The sequence below is a fragment of the Triplophysa dalaica genome, chromosome 15 (assembly GCF_015846415.1).
Source record: "Triplophysa dalaica isolate WHDGS20190420 chromosome 15, ASM1584641v1, whole genome shotgun sequence".
NCBI lineage: Eukaryota > Metazoa > Chordata > Actinopteri > Cypriniformes > Nemacheilidae > Triplophysa > Triplophysa dalaica.
Genome location: NC_079556.1, coordinates 19,142,920 through 19,164,493, shown reverse-complemented (window position 1 = coordinate 19,164,493; position 21,574 = coordinate 19,142,920). Strand labels below are relative to the sequence as shown.

The 21,574-nt window shown below is 38.1% G+C and overlaps 2 protein-coding genes across 5 annotated transcripts; both read right to left on the bottom strand.

Annotated features, from left to right (window-relative positions):
- Positions 1-229: 229 nt before the first annotated feature.
- Positions 230-17,695, bottom strand: LOC130436526 (filamin-A-interacting protein 1). 4 transcript variants are annotated; one of them, XM_056767232.1, is made up of 7 exons: positions 9,282-17,695; positions 8,521-8,751; positions 7,396-7,669; positions 5,852-6,028; positions 5,576-5,754; positions 1,247-3,881; positions 230-859 (listed from the first exon to the last, which is right to left on the bottom strand). In XM_056767232.1, exons 3-7 carry the CDS (start codon positions 7,660-7,662, stop codon positions 650-652), a joined length of 3,468 nt encoding a protein of 1,155 aa, XP_056623210.1. In that variant the 5' UTR covers positions 7,663-7,669; positions 8,521-8,751; positions 9,282-17,695; the 3' UTR covers positions 230-649. The 4 variants fall into 4 exon arrangements, with proteins under 4 accessions (XP_056623210.1, XP_056623211.1, XP_056623209.1 ...); XM_056767233.1 differs by having other exon boundaries at positions 8,521-8,658; positions 11,144-17,695; XM_056767231.1 differs by having other exon boundaries at positions 8,521-11,602; positions 13,019-17,695.
- Positions 17,696-17,869: 174 nt separating this feature from the next.
- On the bottom strand, positions 17,870-21,237 carry LOC130436527 (serine/threonine-protein kinase pim-2-like). The gene is made up of 8 exons (XM_056767235.1): positions 20,774-21,237; positions 20,085-20,426; positions 19,348-19,442; positions 19,133-19,180; positions 18,658-19,036; positions 18,365-18,541; positions 18,165-18,253; positions 17,870-18,085 (listed from the first exon to the last, which is right to left on the bottom strand). Exons 1-8 carry the CDS (start codon positions 21,201-21,203, stop codon positions 18,056-18,058), a joined length of 1,590 nt encoding a protein of 529 aa, XP_056623213.1. The 5' UTR covers positions 21,204-21,237; the 3' UTR covers positions 17,870-18,055.
- Between the last annotated feature and the right edge of the window lie 337 nt (positions 21,238-21,574).

The following is a 21,574-nucleotide window of genomic DNA, read 5'->3' as shown; positions in this document are numbered from 1 at the left end:
TTACAAAATGACTGCTTTATGTGTCGTTCAGTGATTTAGAGTCAATGTTTGATTTCTATCTGATCTGAGGAGAGTTTTAAATTGTGCACTTTGGGTAGAAATATGTATGTTTTATACATGCCTAATGCGTTGTCAACAACATCTACGCAGGTACCAACCGTCAGTATATAAAAAACCAACATCAGTGACATCAACAAATAATTTTATAAAAATAAACATGAAACGTCAACAAAGTAAACAACAATACAAAAGTAAACCAGTGAAAGTGCATGCTGGGAAGTGACAGCACTGTGACATCACACTATTACTGTTGAACAAGTACTGCAGACACATAATCATTGTGATGGTACAGTCATAGTTTCCAGTTGTCCTTTAATTGTAAATAATTGTACAACTGGTTAAAATTCACTGAGAAATTATGACAACTAGTGGCCATGCCAGAAAATAATGCAGTTATGGCAAACACAAGCAGGGTAGGCTAACTGTCTTTGCTAACCACATCAACCTGGACCCTATGCTTGCCAAGGTTGCCAAACCCTTTCACAACCTGCAATGCACCGAAAAACAAGTATCCTCTTTTGCACAGCTGTATTTTGTAACGTTTACAGAACCCACTGAAGTGCAATCATTTTCCATAGACTTATTCTTCTCAACCCTTCCCTCCACCTTGACTGGGTCCATTGCTTAAAGTTGCTTTTTTCAGCTCAGTGTTCATGGTCTGGTTCTCCGCATGTGTTTCCATTTTAACACTTGTGCCGATGCCAAGAGCTCCAAGCACTGCTTTACCAGTCTTCATTCCTCGAGACATAGGAATACGAGTTAACCCTGATCGTACTGATGGGGAATCAAGAACAGGTTGCTGTTGAGTAACAGAAAAATAATTTGTTAAAAAGAAAAATGAAGATTTATTTTTCATTCAAGAAAGAATCATAAATTCATGACAGACTTTTGCCAGGACAGACTTCTTTCATCATTTATCATGTGACCATTATTTGGCCTGAAAAGACATGCTCCTATTCTGGAACAACATTCGCTTAAATTAACCATCCTTATTCTTCATCCCAAACCTAACCTTTTCTAATGTGGATAAGATTGTTGTTAAAGCCCTAAACCAAACCAAACCCTTTGTCTCATTATGTTGTTCCAGTTCCAACAAAAGAAACACATCCTGATTGAGAAAATCATGGTCACCTTGTAAAACAACCTTTAGCCGTAACAAAATCATCTTGGGATATGAAACACTCACCACTGAGAGTGTCGGTCTGGCTGGTGCTTTTGTGACCTGCGTGATGCTGAGGCTGCTTGTGAGTTTGGACATCGATTTGCTGACAGTTACACTGGGTGCTGACCGCAGCCCACTTCCGAAAGAAGCTTCCTTACTGTCAGATGTTAGACATTTGGGCATGACAACTGATCCATGGTTTTCTGTGGACTTCTTGAACTGCGATCCTGAGTGAATCTTACTGTCCTCTGTGGTCACAACATTAGCATGTGAGCTACACTTCTTGATCGGTGTGGGAACCATTCGTTTCTCAGGAGTCACTTTAAATACGGCTCTGCCTGTTATCATATCAACCGGCTCTGGGGAGCTGTTGTTAGACGCTATGGGTACAGGTGATAAAGATCTGCCAATACAGGGAGAGCTCAGAGTCCCTGGACTCTTTACTCTTGAGATGGTGGCTATGGCCACAGGGGATCTAGCTCTCTCTGGATTATTTGGCTCTTTTGTTCTGTCATTTGTAGGAATGATAGTAGTCTGAGGTCTTTGAAAGGCTTGCGATTGCGCAGCAGTGGCTCTTTTTATCGAGTCATCGGAACAGGAACTTCTGGTTTGCAGGGTCGCCTCGCTGTTCCCAAGGTCTGGGATCACTTGAACACTTTTGGACGTGTTGACTTCACAAAGTACAGACTCCTCACCAGTACCCAAAGATATTTCAGAAACACTGCTGTCTTTCTTCTTCATCCAAGGAATCCAGGACTTCTTCACGGTAAGGTCTGTCGGAGGATAGAGTTCTCGCACTGTCGGTCTCTGCTGGGGCTTCTTCAAGCTCTTTTGTTGAAGACCGCTCATGATGCGGTTCTCTTCCTGAACAGACTTCTTGATGAACGCGGCAGGGGAGTCATTATCAGCTGTCTTCTTTTCGATCAAATCTGTTTGAACCCCGGTAGACGTCATTGGAACTTCCATCATTTTGCTTCCCTTGGTGCAGGTTCGCAGGGTGCGACTGTGGCGCTTGGTGACCTCAAGCTCTTTGGTGAGGTTTGAAACTTCATTGCTTATGCTCTTTTTCTTGTCCTCCTCCTCCAGGAATCTTTGTTGCAGCATAGAGTAGTCCACCTGTAGCTGTGAAAACTCTTCTTCTTTGCTCATGAGCACATGAATCTTCTCTTTTAAGGCTTGCATGTCCGCTTGAAGGTCTCTGTTTGTGATCTCCTCCAGTATGAACCAGCGTCGCAATTCATCCTCATGGCTACCTTTTTTATTTACTTGTGGTGATAGGAGTTTAGCCTTTTCTAGCTCTGTCTTTTCCAACATTTCGCACTCCTCCTCTGATTTGACAAGATCTCCCTCATGAGCTTCAAGATGATGGAGACGGTTCTTCATCTGTTCAATCTCCAAAGTCAGCTCTTTTACTTTATTGGCATCATTTCCAAATGCATCCGGGACACTATGAAGTACTGCTTTTTTAGTAGATTCCCTTTGTTCTTCATTTATTGTAGCAGTAGTGTGCTTCATCGTACCAAGCTTGGCTCGTAGATCCTTGCACTTCTCTTCAGCAGTGGTAAACTTGTCCTTAATCCCATCTCTGTCTTTGACAAGGTTAGTTATCTCCAACTCCATCTCTGATTTCAATTTCAGGCGGTTCTTGCTCTCCTCAATAAGTCTCTCGGTGACCTCCATTACTTTCTCCTGCTCTGACTTATGCAGCTTCATCAGTTCCTCTTTCTTTTTATCCTCAGATCTGATTCTGTCTGCCATGTTCCTGTGCTCATTAACCATGACAACAGTAACCGACTTGAGTTTCATGAGATCTTCTTTTAAATCCAATTCGTCCTTTTCCAGTTTTAGCTCAGATGACTCAAGTTCCTTCATGCGGATTTTAAGGCTCACTAATTCATTCGTCAAGTCTTTTGTCAGGCTTTTCTCTTTTTCTAAAGCTGCTTGCAGCTGGGAATATTCAGCCCTGCTCGTATTGAAGGTCATCTCGAGTTTTTCCAACTCTGTCATTCTCTCTTGCATTCTTTCCAGCTCTAGTCTCAGCTCCTTATTATGGGTATCCTCAGCATGAAGTTTCTTTTTCAACTCATCACACTTGTTCTCAGTTTTGGTGAGCTCTTCATCCTTGCCCTCCATTTCAAGAATGCGCTTGTGCAACGTCTCTAGTTCTGCCATTAGATTTAAGTTGCCGCACTCGTCCATTCTCAGTTCTTGGAGCTTCTCTGCTGATCTCTGAAGAACATTATTGGTTTCTTCAAGCTCCTTGTTTTTGCATGACAATTCGATTTGTTTGTGGGCAAGCTGCTGATGTTGAGATTCCAGACAGGACAGTTTTGCAGACATTTCTTCCTCCTCTTTCGCAAACTTGGAGGTTCTGAGCTCTAGCTCAACCTCAAGATTCAAAATTTTCTGACTGTCCTCCTTCTTCTTTCTCTCTGCTTCATCAAGTTTTTGCTCCTTTTCCTGGAGTTTCTGAAGGAGGTCTTTAATTTTGTTGCTCTGCTTGTCAATCTTCTCTAAGTGGAGTTCTCGCTCATCAACCATCATCATGGCAAAGGATTTCAGTTTAACAAGCTCGCCAGATGTTCTTCGCATGCGCCTAGAAAAGTCTTTTTCCTTTCGCGTTTGGTAAGCTTTCTCTTGTTTCAGCAACCGCTTTAACCTTGTGAAGAAAACAGAGGAAGGATTTATTGTATGTTTTGTTTGCAACTGTATGTAATCCAAAAAATAATGTCAGTGTAAGGCAGAAGTCAGACATTCATGAGTAAACACATTATAGTAGAGCTTCCAGGTTAATATGATCAGATCTTGGTAATAAGCAGCACATGGTTTTTCAAGGTTGTACTTTAAAAGCTGAAATGAGTACAAATAAACAACAAAAGCGCTCAGATTGCTCCTACGCCTCGCTGCTGTCATACTAACCATAATGTACATGTACATGAATGTTTAACTAAGAATCCACACCTGGCACTCATCCACCTACACTGTTTACCATAATGTCTTTTAACGACAGCAATTCTACCTGGCTTTGCCTGGTGTTTGAATTGTCTCTCTGTGTACCACTTACAATAAAACTGAGTTCAAAAGTTCTTTAAGTAGGTGACTAATTAGAGCTAATGTACATAACCTCAATTACTAACAGAGTACAACAAAAGACTAGACAATAATCTAACATTAAACAAAAACAAAAAGTCAATACAGTGGTAAATATTAAACTTTTAGATATGACCCAAACAATGGGACCTATTGATATCAAATATTTTTGCTGAGATGTTCAAAATATTACAAAAATGATATAAAGTAGTTTGTAATGCATAAGTCACATTATTTGTCTGACAGTTTTGAGTTGTTTACTTTACATTCTATTGAGGTGATAGTTGTATTAGTCTATTTTGTCTATTTTGTGTTCTTTTACCTTCTATTACATTTTTTTGTTATGTCATTTGTGTCTTTCTAGTCTTTTCAAGTTTCCCAGATTAACCTTTTGTTATTAAAAAAATTATATTAATAATGAGAAACGAACAAGTAATGACACAAATTACAGTAAATGTAAACTTGATTAAATGTGAACTTGTATTGACCGTCTTTGCCTCTTGATTAATACATCCATCCTTAATCCTCATTACATAATTAAGTCTAGTATAATTAAGGTACAAGTCACACTACTGATGCAATTTGGCCTTTGCATTTTCTGTTATACATGTATATCAGTAGTATGAAAAGACATTATGTGTTTGTTCCTTTGTTCTTGTCAACCCGTGTGTTGTCAAACCCGGTGTGAAACTTGGAATGTAGTGAGCTATGGCATTGTTTCTGTCATTCATTTGTTTTGAAAGGACACGCCATTACCATATTAATTATTTGTTAAATCTGTTATTGTGTCAACTCTGTTACCACCAACTCTATAAATTAATTATTATAATGATTTTTAATTAGTAATTTATAATCACTCTGTGAATTACTGTAATTTCTAAATGTAAAATTCGAAATAAAATTGATATCGATCCATTAACATTGCAAAAATCAGTTTAGTATATCTTTTTTCTTTGTATTTTAAGTAGGTGAAAGTTTATGTTTGGTGTCTATGTTCTGGTTAAGTCTGTTATAAAATTCATCTAGGAAACATGCGACTTGCAAATGTGACCTTAAAAATTTAATTTCACTTAAAACTTGCTTTAAAAACACACTTTGTTACTCCAAAGAGTGTTAATGAGAACAAAAAAAGTTCATTTAGAATCATTTTTCTCTACAGCTGCTTTAAAACTATGGAACTTGTTAAAGCGCTACAGAAATAAACTTGAGTACTGAAAATGTGTTTACAATTCAGGAATGGGCCTTCTGCTATCCCTCCCTCACCTCTCTCGTTCCTGCTCCAGTAGGTTGGTGAAGTCATCGCTCTTATTCATATAGTCCACGTGTTTGCGTTTCTCGGTCTCCAGCTCATAAACGGTGTGCCGGTGACTCTTCTCCGCCAGCAACAGTTGCTCCAGCATGCGCTGATACGACTCCTTGTGTTTATCTTGTAATCTATCCAGCTAAGTCACACAAAGAGTAAACCACACAGCTTCATTATAGCACACAGACTCAGAAAGATCCATGCCTAGTTACTGGGATTCTATTGGGTGAGCATACCTCAGCCATTGGCTTTTCAGACACATTGTGGTGGTGTGTTCGGTCACTGCTGAGCACAGCGTCTCTCTGCAAGGCCTGCAGGGGTCTGATCGGCCTTGCCGAGCCATAGCGTGACTCCAGTTTCTCTGGTCGGCTCAACAGCTCAGACCGCAACAGACGGATCACGTCTTCCCGGGCCTGGGGGACCAGTATAGAGTATAATAAATATAACTGACCTGTGAAATGACCCCAGACCTTCTTCTGGAGGCTTGAACATTGTTCTTAACTATGTGTATTCATAATACAGTTGCATGATCCTGTAATGAATTTGAATTATGGGATACACACATTCAGATGTAACAATTTTTTATCCGCACCAGATGGCGCCAGAAACTAAATCAAGCAGGACAGACAAATCTGAAAAAGTTGTTATGAAGTTATTAAATTGGATCTCGGTTTCAGATTGGATCCAATCTTAAAGATCAGGTAACACATGCAGTTTCTGCCAATTTTATATTAATCTTGAGTACCTAAACAGCAGTATTGCATACGTCATATCTCCAAAGAGTATTTAGTTTGGTCACATTTATAAAAGAGAGATACAGCTGCATGAATATTTCAGGAAAAAGACGAGCTGCTGGAAGCAGGCTTCATGTTTTTTACATTATGCCCGTACGTGCCGATTGCTCACAAACTACAGACATGCCTCAGCTTCACTTACCGCGTGTGGTTCATGTATGGCATCTTTTAGCACTGGGACCGCGCCATCTATCAAACGATCTCCAAATCCAGCGGTATATCTCCCGTTTATATAACACCCATCACTGAAATGCCGTCAACAAACTAACTACTGACTTCTCTCACTTTCGCAAGAGTAACGAATTGCAGCTAAAGGCCCACAGCGCAGCCAATCTTGACACAGTGCAGCCAATCTTGATACGCGGGTCTCACTATCACTCGATTGGCACGTAGGTGGGCTATTTATTTCAGCTTGCCGTGCTCTTCCGGGAGAATTCCCCAATAAAAGGCATAGGATCCCTGTTACGAAACAGGGATCCAGGCTTTTAAAAACCTTTCCCGGAACAAGTTGGAGTGTATCAAACACAGAAATACTACGTCATACATCAAACTCGTTTTTTAACAAGTTGACCATGTTAAGCATGAAAAAGGACGTTTTAACAGCGTAAGAAATTCAGAATGCATGAAATAGCGTTACCAGATCTTTAAAAATGGGTCGGTCAAATCCAAAACAGAAGGATCGTGAATTTGGAATAGATCACAAAATCAATCTAGGTCAGTTTGTGTTGTTAAAAACTTTTGTTGTAAAATTGGGCTATGTTTGAGCGAGAAAACCAGGATTATTCTGATCCAGATTAAACGTTTTGAAGATCTGGCCCCGCATGTGTTTGTAGAAAAGTAAAACTGAAGATTGTAATATGCGTCGATTTAAATAAAAACATCTGCCAAATGCATAAATGTTTCAAAAATAGTTATTATTAAAATATTATAAAATAACTTTCACATAGTAATGTTTAATTTTCACATTTTATAAATAAATACTGGACCTGAATCTCTCCTTCCATGATCCCCAGGACTTTAAGAAGATCATCTTTAGGCAGATCTCTCAAGCCAAACGAATGTCCATCTTTCTGTACTGATTTCTCACCATTATCAGTTCCAGTCTTCTCCTCATCTTCTGTGGATTTAACTTTAATACTTTTCTCAATATCCATTATTCTTCCATCCTCTTCCTCTGTGATGTCATGTGACGTTTGGGTGACAATCAGAATCTCATTCACAGGGCTGTCTGCTGTACTGTCTATGGACCTCATTTTCTTCCTGAAGATTTAAAGCACACGCAGGCCATTACTGTCATTCTCATAGAAACAGATCTTATGCGAGCAGGACTACAGGGTAATATGAAATTATAAACAAATGATCTAAATATTGTGCGAAAGACATAATGAACATCTCAAATAATTGAGATGTAAATAGATGAGGCAATCCTTTGTTTTTATGTGTCATGCATATGTCAGCAGATTTAAGAGATATTTATAAAGCATGTCTGAGCAGTTGTTTTGGACATGTGTAGTCACTTTCCTGGGTGTTTTCTAGAATGCAGGGCTGGGCAACCCACAACAAATACATCTCTTTCCAATTTCATCTATTTGATGTTTTGTTCATTGTTACTACAAATTATTTTAAAATGGTAATGGAGGCATTACAACAAATGGCCAAATGGACAAGTAAATATTTTATTGTGGTAAACGATTAATGAAACATTTTAAAGACTTTGTTCTTTCAAAAAATCAGTCATTCAAACACATTTATATAAAACATCAACGCATATGTTCATTTCCAATACAATCATAATTTTTAGGCTTATAGTAATATAATGTATACTATCCGGTATACATCCAACTAACCTTAGGAAAATTTACTATGGTTTTACTAGAGTAAAACCGAAGGCAGATTAATCACCATGCGGATGACTATATATTTACTACAAATACCAAAAGTAAAAGCTTATTATAGTTAAACCATTCATTTTTATAGCAATGTCTGTGGATCTGTTCCAACTCTTAATAACAGAAAACTTTTAAAATAAGTTTGACTTTTAAATACTGTAAATGAATAAATAACTCTAATTGAAAATGTGGAGGTACATATTTAAATTATTTAAAATTTACCTCCTTACAACCTCACAGAAGAGTTAGTTCACTTTTAGTCCATGGCAGTGATACGGGCTCCTATTTTAGTCTCTTGAAGATAAGAAAAAACACAACTGGTGCCAGCAGCTGTCTGAAGTCCACATTCCTGTGCTGCCACTGAAGAAATGAAAGGTTTTACTGGACCTCTCACATGATCACGCTGAACGTCTCATGGCATCTGCAAAGGGTGACTCTGACCAGACGAGATGTCTGTAAACATGCATGATGTATAACAACAGACACACAGAGGCCAGACCCCTAACGTTCATTCAAAATATAAAGTGTAATAATAGAAAGAATAAACAGAACTTGTGATGCAAATCACCTGAGCGATGTGTAAAGGCCAAAGTCTATCAACAGACTATCAACTTTATCAAGAGACAATAAAACAATTCGGAGTATAAAGATCATACTTAGAAAACATGTTCCATAAAATATCTTCTTTAGACCATTAAAAGGCTTTTAAATGTAAAGTACTTAAGCCAAATTTAAGTATATGTTGAGTATTCGTGGTGAGTATCCATAAGTAATACTAGATTTTTTTTACATGGAAGTGTCATTGTTTCCTGAAAAAGGTCTATTTATGCTAACCCAGTATTGTTGTGTTTACTGTTATTCATTTCATTGTATATTCTGTAATCAGTAGTTTCTATTACTGTACGAGTGAATTGGATATTTCCCAGTTCATCTTACTGTATACAGTTATCAGCTACTATTTATATCACAAACCCATAACTCACATGCAGGCATGTTGGACCGGGTCAGTTGTCATACCGAATTACAACTTGTAGTGTGCTGGTCACTACTCGCAAGTGCAAGTGACATTAACCACTCCAACCTCTCATTCACGTCACGTATCATTAACATACTCCTCTAACATTATACAATTTATAAATTAAAATATAATGGCTAAAGAAATATCAGGTATTGACAGAAGCCCTTCAGACAGTTTGTTTGAACTGCTGAAGAAAGGATACGAAGTATATCACCAGTAAACCAAAACCAAGGGACGAGAGCATCTCTTGTTACGTGACATCATTCGAATGCGCTTTAAAAGGACACTTCAAAGTGCTGCAGTGTAAGTATACGAAGTTCAAGTACAAGTCATAATATTAATAGAGGTCGTAAATGACACCAGGATGAGAAAATACAGTAAATACTGAACCTGTGTCCTAATTCTCCTATTGTACCGAAAATACGATTCAGATGTGCTATATCCTATATGACGTTTCCACATAATCCCAATGGTTGGACAAAAAAACTTTTGACAGACCACTTGTGGGTCTATGATGCCACGTGATCTTGTTGGCATGGAGGAAGATGATCGGAGTTTATGATAAACGTTCACTTTAACACATTTTACACACTAAACATGCTGTAAACACACAAAAATGTTGATATTAACCAATGCTAGCCTGTGTATTACAGAATTTAATCTTCACACTTAAAAAAAACAAATGTTTTGGTGACAATCGAATAAATACAATTTCTTTCAGATTTGACTGGAAAGCGGCATCAACATTGTCGTCATCCACAGAGCCAAGAAGTCGGATGTTCTCATGAGCATATTCTTCTTTTATAATTTCGGATAAAAAAAATGATTATGCATACACGGACATTCTATTGATAATATCTCCATTTTTTATTCTTGCCATTTTGTAGTTAACAGCAGTACCTGCCTTCAGTCTAACACTTCCGCCAAATAAGGAAAAAAAACATAATTCACTCATCCTTATTTCATTCCAAACTTGTATGACTTTCTTCCTTCTGTAGAAGACAAAAGAAGATACTTTGAAGAATGTTGATAACCAAACAGCATTAGCCTCAATTGACCTCCATTGTATGAACACAAAACCACTCAGACATTTCTCAACATATATTCTTTTGTGTTTCACAGAAAAGTCACATACAAGTTAACAAACACATGACATATAAATGATGACAGACTTGTAAATTTTTTGGTTAACTATCGATTATGTTAGATAGTTGTTAATGTCTTGATTCACCGATAATATATACACAATTTTTAAGTCAATATGAAACCATAACATGGGAAACCAACTATTATTTTTGACCCCATTCAAAAATGAGAAAAAGTAAAGCTTTCGAATATTCTGAATTACTTAGATGCATCATAAGTCATTAAGTCATCTTACAAACAGTTACTCCCACTGCTAAAAACATGTAAAAATCGTGGTTCAAACACAAAGAAAATTTTTAGGAATAATGCGTGTAACATTTTTAAGCGAACTATCCCTTTAAATGCACTTTCGATACATTGTCTCCAAAATACACACATGTAAATAACCCATCCATGAACATTTTATGTATAAAAATGAAGCCGGTAAGCTATCCAGTTTCCTTTGGAAAATCATTTTTGCAACCTAAATACTTAGCGGTATGATTTACAAAATTGAAATGTAAATTGATTGCTCAAGAATGATAAAAATGTGAAAATACGACATTCAAATATAGTTGAAGATGCAGTGTCACACATTGTCTGCTTGATGTGTAATGTCAACTAACCAAGACAGACCAGAACATGCAGATCCTACAGAATATTCACACAAACGTCCTACTAAAGTGAATAAGACACACTTACCCACAGTGACTCTGAATCCTACAGGTCGAATAATCCACCGGACGACATATGCTCTTGTTTAAACTCTCTCTCAGTGTCACCCCTTCAAAAAGAACCCATTATCTGCAGATTACTAGTGTCTCTTAGACCTTTCCTCTGTAAGGTGGTGCTATATTGAGCAGCAGGTGTGCCAAACCCCCCCTCCACACACACGCACACTTCAAACCATGAGAGAAAGGCTGACCGAGGGCCTGTGAAACCTCCGAGTCATGAATACTGATAGTGAAGAGGGCGGAGGAATAAACTCTTGTTATGTTTCCACTATCATTCAGTGCACTGCTGATCTATATTTAACCTCAGTTGTGCTCATCAGGGTGTGAGGGAGTGGGTGACGTTCTCAGAGGTGACAGCTGAGCCGTCCCATTCTCACATTAGAGAAAGTTCAGACTGCTGGCTCCGCCCACAACTCAGAGCCTGTGACTGGACAAAAACAAATCAATTGACAAAGAGTGTACAAATAAATCATCCCAAAAAGAAAAAAACATCAAATCATCCATTGCATCTCATATCATCATTATACAAACTCTCTGAAACAATTGGGCCCAGCTGCATAAACTTCGCCGAGTCTTAAAAACTAGCCTCACTGATTAGCAATTCATTAGGACTACTCAGTCTTACTTTTCATATTTCAATATCCCCAATCTTCCTTTTTATGTAACTGATTTAAAGAAGAAGTCATGACCAGTCTTGAAGAAAAAACTTTGATGACTAACTTCTAAGACTAGTCTAGGCAGTTTATGCAACCGGCCCCTGTTGATCATTTTCCTTCAACTACTTGTAATCTCTATTTCCGTTACTACTTGTATGCGGGGTTTGAAATTCAGGGGGGGCGGGGTGGTCCCTGACCCCTCATAAGGTCTAAAATAATGAACATGCCTGGTTTTTCATTCAAATTAGAGGAAAAAAATATTTTTTGGTCAACAGCTTTCCTGTAGCTCAGTGGTAAGAGCATTGTGTTAACAACGCAAGGTTGTGGGTTCGATCACAGGGGATTGCAAATACCTATGTAAATTCTATAGGATAAAAGCAATGTAAGTCGCTTTGGATAAAGGCGTCTGCCAAAATGCCTAAATGTAATGTAAATGTCAAATTATCAAGTTAAGACAGAACACTACCTTCCATTATTTGTTCAAATTGGATAACATTCATACACACAAGGAGTTTTTCTAATTAATATTCATAAAAAGGGAACAGTACTGAATTACAATTATATAAAGAACAAAAATCAAAGGACAAGAAACTAAATAATCTCTATCAACATTTTAAGTACATTTTGCATGTGATGCGGTTAAATTACTACCAAACTATCATGTGATGGATGCATGTACTGAAATGTTCCTGGAGAGCCAGAGTCCAATGAGTTTAGCTCCAGCCACACCGGCTTTGAAGTTTCTAGTAATCCTGAAGATCTTCATTATTAGCTGAATCAGGTTTGTTTGATTAGGGTGGGATCTAAACTGTGCAGATGTTGTAGGCCTTTGGCCCTCGAACAGAGTTTGACACCCCTGGGCTATGCGGATCATACGGTCACAAACTCATCACTCTTGGGTACTGACAAACAATTGTTTAGATGATTGCCCCATTCAGCTCATTGCTAAACTGACTTTTTTAGTCCCTAAAGACTATGAACACATATTTGTGTCTAACCACAAGTCATGTTGTCTTTGCATGTGTAACTTCTGCCTGGTGTAGTGATTGTTTGCTCCACTAGAGGGCACTCCCCACTTCACTATTGCTGGACTAGTAAGCCTTAATCACCCACACCCATGTCTTGATGTCTGGTTTTTCTAAATGCATTTAAAGAGATATTTTCAAATTCTGTCATCATTTACTCACCCTCTTGTTGCTCCATAGACGAGGAATGTCAGTAACCAAACAGATCTCATCACCCATCTATATGGTGAAGCAACTTTTGCAGCATTTGGCTGAATCTGGGCCGACAGCATATTTCTATACACTTCAGAATTCATCCGGCTGCTTCTGTTTTCTGCCACATCATCTATAAACACATTCTGTCCTTTGTTAACTCCAGCTTTAATCCTGCATGGCCTTGTAAACTAACAGTACTGTTTAGTGTGTTGACAAAATGTTTATATGCTCTCCAACTTATAAGTCGATTTGGAAAAAAGCGTCTGAAAAAGGAATAAATGTAAATGTGTGGTTGGATGACAATATGTTCCAAGTCTTTTCCATCATTCCTTGATAATTGTTTGATTTGTCCATAAAACACTTTTTATATAACAATACAATTCACACGTTACGTTGTAGTATGGGATCTTACAAATATATTGGGGGTACCAGTAGAAAACCTGTTTGACCCTGTGTGAGTGAGTCTCTGTGCATTGACTGCAGGCTCCTCTCTTGGGGCATAAAGGGCAAATAGTAGAAAAGAGTTTTCAGGGGCTTGGGCTTGAGAGAGGAGCGTTCCTGGGCAGGACGGAGACTCTCACCTGGTTGCAGGGTCACTCTGCTGCATGGTGTCGGCCACGGGTCAGTGGAACCGGCGAGTGTTGTTCCCGGCACCGGAGTCAAGACGCTTACGCACGGGTTGGCGGTCCAGATAAAAGTCATCAAATACAATCAAGTAAAGTTTACACATATTTTACAACTGTTTAAATAGTACAGCTGCGATACAAACGCCATTTGGTAACTAATTTACCGTCCTGAAGTAACAATGAAAACGGTAACTCCTGGATCGATCTATTAAACTCCCCGTGCTCTTTTCTCTTCTCAAGAATAGGGTGAAGCCAATATAATATTTTTCTGTTCCTTTGCTCATTCAGGCAAACAACTATAAACTCATCTGCGCTGCTGCTATGATAGAAAACTTGGTTCGGCTGGTATAAGTTTTGCTGTTTTACTTCATCTGAATGGCCTTTATAAGAACATCAAGTGTAAATAACAGATGAACACAAGAAATCTCTCAAGATCTCACCAGAGAAATAAATAGAACACCATTAATCACTTATTACAGATTTCACGTTACTTCTGTAAAATGTAACATTTCGAATTTATTCTCGTAACATTTCGACTTTATTCTCGTAACATTTCGACTTTATTCTCGTAACATTTCGACTTTATTCTCGTAACATTTCGACTTTATTCTCGTAACATTTCGACTTTATTCTCGTAACATTTCGACTTTATTCTCGAAATCTTGTCTTTTGCATTAATAAAATGAATACCGCATTGCATTCTGGAAGTTGTGGGTGACTTTTGTACTATGCACCAGGGGTTGCACGACCTAGTCGACATTAATGAGCTGACGCAACCTTTAAAGCTTGATGTCGACTAGTCGCGGGCCATGGGATTTTGACACTGTACCTTTAAGAAGAGGCTGTTCCAAGAGAGCCGCCCGGAGATGTCTTTCCTATCGAAAGCCAACAGTATCACAATTCGCGTGCTTTGGATTGATGTATTGTTTTTGTTTGTAGTATGAGAGGTGATGTTTTCCATTGCAGAGGAATTACTCTGTTTCCTACAACGGCGTTTTAGTACCACGTAAAAAAAACAAAATCCAAGATTTCGAGAATAAAGTTGAAATGTTTCGAGAATAAAGTCGAAATGTTACGAGAATAAAGTCGCAAATGTTATTGTGACGTTAACTTAACGTTGATCGGCGTTAATTTAGCACCAGACGGCGCTTATTTATCGCTTATCGGCGGTTTAATATTAAGAGGGCGAACCAAAGCAATCGAATTGTGATACTGTTAGCTTTCGATACTATCGAACCCGCTTCACTGGGTTTCCGGTGACACTCCGGCAATAATATATGTTATCATGTCCTGTTTCGGCACGCATCATTAACAATGTGTCCTGTTTACATCCGCACATTCACGATTTAATCTAATGTCGCAAAAGCTTGCACGTGGAGTTAAAGGCTAACCTTACATAGATTTCAGTGCGTTCTACATGGAGATCTTTTCATATTAAAAGCTATTTTGTATTTGTTTCTAATTTAATAAAACATGAAAAAAAAGAATAAATAAAAATGTTTTTCATATTGGCTGCTGTAACTGAGGTGATGCTTTCCAAGTCCGCTATGAAAAGTGTCAGCTGCCTTAGCTCATGAATATATTGACGTTTTTCTAAAGTCATAAGCCGTCACAAACAAACTCGACACATTTTCTGTTGTTTCATCTATTAGTGCACATGACACTTTCAGTTGACTTGTTGTAAAAGTCAGGGAAGTTTAGTCTGTACACACGCTTCAGAACTGAAGTAACGTTAGGCTGCTGTAGCGATCCAACTTCTGCTCTTTTACTGCATAACCCTGCTACCACCGACCACATGGAGCCAGAGGTGGGTCCAGGGTGAACTTAACACCCCTGACACACCCTAAAATTTGAATCGCTACTTATGTTGATTGACTTCTGATTTCACCTCTCATTGACTAAAGCTTTTATTTTGATGTTTGGCGGCAGGCCTGCACGTGACGTCACAGCAAACAAAAGTCAAGCGAGACTGCGTTTATCTCTATCATTACTTTGTTTAGAACTGAAAAACTTTTTTTAAATGTACATTTAAATGTTGCATAAATGTAAAGTTTTCCAAGCATTTTCAAACCTTTGATAAATATAAACATTGTTGCGAGAGGTCCCCTATTTCTTTTAACATTCTTAGCAGGTTTACTTTATACGAACTGTAGAAATGCATAAAAAGGAAGGAAGCATCGTGTCTAAATAAGTTTCACTGTTTAGCCTTGGCTTTAGGATTCCTAAACAACTTTTCATTGTGTAAGTTAAAGTTAGGCTCCATTAACAGATAGTATCGGTTCCCAACATACATTGTTTACATCAGGGTCGGAAATTAACAGAGGGTTTGGAAGAAAATGACAAAAAACTGCTCTCCAAATTCAAGACAAAAGAGGAAAAGCAGTCCCTGCATAGTAAAAACGACAGTCGCAATTAAAATAAGATGAGGTGAAAATGAACGAATGTGGATGACAGTGTTTTCACTCTGCTGCAGCTTTACAGCCAATCAAATTTGTGTTAAGCCAATCAAATTCTGTATAACTTGAAGCCATTGAGTGATGTTTGATGTTCTTTTATGTTTTCTATACATTTCTCATTTGAATAACTGATTTGTATGTTCCTTAGGGAATCAAAACAGCAATAAAATAATTCATAAACGCTTCTCAGCTTGTTTTGTAGCATGCAAAAATGTTTTCTAATATCTGAAAGTAATAATCAAGATAACAACATAAAGGGTAATTATAAGCATCACTGATTTTGTTTCAATCTTGTAGTTTAATCGTTTGTGTCCGTACCATACTTATCAATTACAGCGTAATCTTGTATCTCCCTGCTCCCAAGTCATAAACCTTGTATCTCCGATTAAGCATGTTTTTAGGGAAATGTTTGGTTAATGCTGGTACACACTAGTATATGATAGCAATATAAGGTATAATACCAACTTTAACGATACAATGTTTAGTAATTAAAAAAATATGCAGTTTTTTTATTTCCTGAAAAATTATTGTTTTGGAGATGCAAGGATTCCGCCCGACAGCGACGATATGTTTTATTAGATATATGCTGCTCTGATCCACATCAGTTTAAAGACAGCTTAGGTGCTGCTTTTTTCCGTTTAAATCAAAGTTAACAGGGTTAAACTATGTTTTCAGCATTTTCATTATTTATATTTGATCATTCATTTATTTATTTAGTCTACATACTTTTAAAATTGCTTTAATCTCATTACGTTGTGCAATTGTTTTGTATTTGTCACTTTTGTGAAAAACTTGTACTTCTAATTAGAAACCCTAGGACTTATTTTTATATAATTCGATGCCAGGTCAGAGTTACACACACATTTTCTGTCATGATGTGTAGGGCTGGGCGATGTGTTTAAAAAAAGATAGATAATCGACTTTATCGCAATGTCCGATAATATCAGGGGTTCATGAAACGTTGCGCAGCAATAAGGATACATATGTCATACGCTAATGTCAATCAATAAGGACCGGAAGGGGATTTGTTCCGGACCCGCCAAGTGCCAAACAATAGTTTTATATTATTAACTTATAGCTTTTAAGCAGTAGAAAATGTTGCCGGCACAGCCCCCCGAGAGTGACGTTTTGCTTTGCCGACACAGCTCGTCTTTCTCTTGGTCTATCAGTGCAGCGGCTGGCAGAAAACATCTCCGGTTACTGTCTTAACCTCGGTTCCCTGAAAGCGGGAACAAGACATTGTGGAGCTTCCGCTGTGGGAACCTTTCCCCTTTCCACTTTCCTGAAGTCTTATTAGATAACTCCAGTAAAAAAACTGTTTTATAAAAGAAAATATAAGAATCAGCTAAGTTTATGATTATTTTTTTATTTTTATTAAAATCTACAGTAAGTTACTTGCTGCATAACAAGAAAAGTAAACTAAGATATCTAGCCTTTTTTTATAAAAGAAAATATAAGAACCAACTAAGATTAAAATCTACAGTAAGTGACCTGCTGCATAACAAGAAAAGTAAACTAAGATATTTAGTCTTTCTTAATAAAAGAAAATATAAGATCAGCTAAATTTCTGATAATTTTTTTTTTAATTAAAATCTACAGTAAGTTACCTGCTGCACAACAAGAAAAGTAAACCAAGATATATATTTTTTTTAATAAAAGAAAATATAAGATCAGCTAAGTTTATCATAAAAATTTTTTTAATTAAAATCTACAGTAAATTTTGTGCTGCACAACTAGAAAAATTAAATTTAGATATTTAGTTTTGCTTTATAAAAGAAAATATAAGAACCAGCTAAGTTTATGTTTAAAACAAAATTGTTGTAAAAAAAAAGTTTTAAAGAAGGGTGTACAGGTGTGTGTACGCCTTTAGGAGATACGATGTGGCGGTTTTTATACTTACTGAACCTCCCGACAGCATTAATTTATCTAAACCTCCCCTGCACATTCCTTACCTGAAACAAACAAAAAGCTCTTGTGTACAGTCTACAGTTATGACAATGACAACAGGTTTGACTTAAAAATAAATCTTACGTGAAACCACTCGTGATGAAAGATGTCGCTTAGCCGCATGCGTTGGTCAGGATCCTTCTGCAGGCAAGCGTGAATAAAACTGCAGCATTCTGTGCAGAAAGACCGAAGAGACCATTATTACCTCAAACTAAAAATTCATTTCACTGTCATGTCTTTCTATCTTTATTCTGTTTGACATTGTTTAGAATTACGGATCTCACCTTTGGTCAAGAAATCTTTCTTCCAATCTTTGCTATCGATCTGCTCCAGGATCTTAGGGTCAGGAAAATCCCGGTACATCATCACAAACAACATCATGCCGAGTGACCACACTGTCATCGGCACTGCGTGATACTCGCCCGTTTCCATGAACTCTGGACACCAGTATTCCTGTGTGCCTGATGGAAACAGATTTCATTTGATTTCTACCTGCATCAACACTAAACGTGACTCTGACACTATGTGAATGCTGACATCTCAATATTAATGTAAAGTCTGAAGTGAAAAAACAAACCATTAACTGAGGTGTACAACGTTTCTTTGAGCAGCTCGCCACAGCCAAAGTCAATGAGTTTGATGTCAAATGTTTCGGTGTTGATTAGAAAGTTTTCCAGTTTGAGGTCCATGTGGTAAACTCCCCGATTGAAACATTCAATAGCAGCCTGGATCGCCTGCTTCATGATGCTCCGGGCTAAGCTCTCTGTGATTCTTCCTCCTCTGCGTTCAATAAAGTCAAACAAATCCATGCACGGAGAAGGATGCTCTAGGACCATGAAGTATTTGTCATCACGATCCTCCCAGTCCAAAAGCTGGATGATTTCAGGAACGTGATCTCCTTCATTGGCGAGGATATGAAGTGCGATCTCTCTTTGAAGAGGGTCAGGATGACCGGGCTACAAGAAACACAGTTTTATCATTATTATTTTGGTCTTGGACAAACTCTATAAAAAACTATCATGATGTTTTAGAATGAATAACGGTTTACTTACAATGGAAATACAATCCGGAGGCACATCCTGGACAATTTTCACTGCCACCTGATCGACAAAAAAAACATGATTTACAGTCGAGTCATACAGAAGTCATTCATCCTGAACAGACATGTAACACATTTAAAACAAAAGAGAGCATGTTAGTACTCTAAATAACAGACATATGAGACACATTAAGATACATTTAGAAGACTTGTGAAGGAAAATCAAACCTTTAGGCCGTCGCTCACACGAATCGCTTCAAACACGAATCCATTTCCTCCTTGACCAAGCAGTTTGCCCATCTTATACTGACAGGAGTGGATTTCTGTCAAAAGATAAATGTAGTTGACATGAAATGACATGAGATGGACGTACTGTCCTACTGGTTCAATATTTCATCTAAAACTAAATGAACGAGATTTGTCTCAGTTGTTTTGTTCTTGTTTTAGATTTCGTATGATGTTCAAATAACTGCAAGACTGTAATTCGTATAATTTTTCCTCAAATGAAAACACAGAGCTGGAGTTTTGCACAGTAAAGTTAATTTTTTTCCTATGTTATTAGTGACCTAAAAAAAAATGATTATATAAAAGTCAATTTAGCCATACTGCCCTACAAAGGCAAAGTGAAGTAGCTACACATTAAAAATGGGCTTTGTGACATCTGTTTGTCTCGTGACAAAGTCTCGTGGTTCAATCTTGTACCGTTTGCAACTTTGCTGTAACTACTAAAGTTATTTCTCATGTTAACCTTTAAAGACATTGTTCCAGTGTTTGTGTAGTTACTGCACATAGCCTATGTAGGGCAGCATATTCCAACAAAGTCCTGATTCAAGGCTCCTTAATGTCCATGTTGGGACATTTTGTATCAGGATAGAAAGAACAATGTTCAGAAGAAGACACGATGTAAAGAGGTGGCACAGATGTTGAATCAAATGTGTGTGTTGGGATTGTGGAAGTAAACTCACTATAAATCACATCCCCTTCCTCATTAACCTCCACCAGGTCCTTGTCAAGACTGAAAGCGGCGTGAAAGCTGTTCTCACTTTCTGAGTCTGAACCTGACGAAGAAAGATTTGATGTGCTCCATATTCCATCGCTTGAGCCAGACACAGAGGGGTGAGACACGGAGGGGTGAGACACGGAGGGGTGAGACACGGAGGAGGGGTGAGACACGGAGGAGGGGTGAGACACGGAGGAGGGGTGAGACACGGAGGAGTGAGACACGGAGGAGTGAGACACGGAGTTGTGAGGTGAAGTCAGCTGGACTCCGGCCTCCCTCAGAAGATCAGGAGTTTCCTGCTTGTGATCTATAGATGGAAATGATTTCAAACACAAGATGATATTGATGATGACATATCAATCACTTACATTTATCATCAACCCTGTGCATTAAACTACGCTTTAAGAATTTTAGAAAGTGACCATTTCATTCAGATTCAGGATTTGTTCATTTCTCAGCACACATCTTCCGTTCATTTAATAAGTTAAACCTGACAGACATCATGTAACATAACTAATAATCATACAGAACAGAAGCTTAAACGTAAAGTTACTCATTCAGGCATATGTGGTAAAAACTATAAGTACTGAGTAACTGACCCTGAACTTTAAAACGCTTAACATATTCTCATAATAACGTGTTGATATTATTTACCCTCAAGACTTCTGTCAGACTCTTCTTCACTCTCACTTTGAGCTCCTCTGCGACCTTTTCTCCACAACCTCTTCCAGAACATCTTTTTCTTCCCCTCATCTTTGTTTTCATCCTCCTCTTCGTGAATATCAGCCGCTGGTGGAGGTGAAGGGTCGAGTGCATCAGCGGTTGATGGCGCAGATGTATTTTGGTGTATTGTGTGCTCTTCTCTTTCATCCTGAGATCTTTTCCTCCAAAACTTTCTCCAAAATCTCCTCTTCTTCCTTCCAGCATCTCTGTCGTGTACCACATCTCCCTCAGTAGCGCCCGCTGGTGGAGGCGGATGGTCTCTCGCATCACTGGTCGGTTCTGCAGGTTGAAGTAGCGTGTACACTTCGGAATCGCCATCTTCGCCTTCGCCTTTAACGCATTTACAGACGTTTTGACCCATCTTTACTCTCAGAAAACAGCAGGAAACAACCGTGAGGGCGTGAGTAGCAGACTGTGGAAAAACGCTCAGTTTGATGCTTTAAGTATGTCAGACCGTTGTGACGTCATGTTTCGAACTACTACATAACTACCTGTTTGTTGTTAAAGTGCAGCAGCCAATGGACGTGGCGATACACACTCTGTCCGGTGTTTTGTGATTTAAGCATTAAAACCAGATCATCAAATTTGTAAAACATGATAATAATACTAGAACTGATGTATTTGCATTCATGGGAATGCAGAAATGTTTTTAACTATTCAGATTTATATAAAACTGTCATCAGATATTTTGCATTTATTTACATTGCGGCTCCTACTTATAGTCGATGTCCT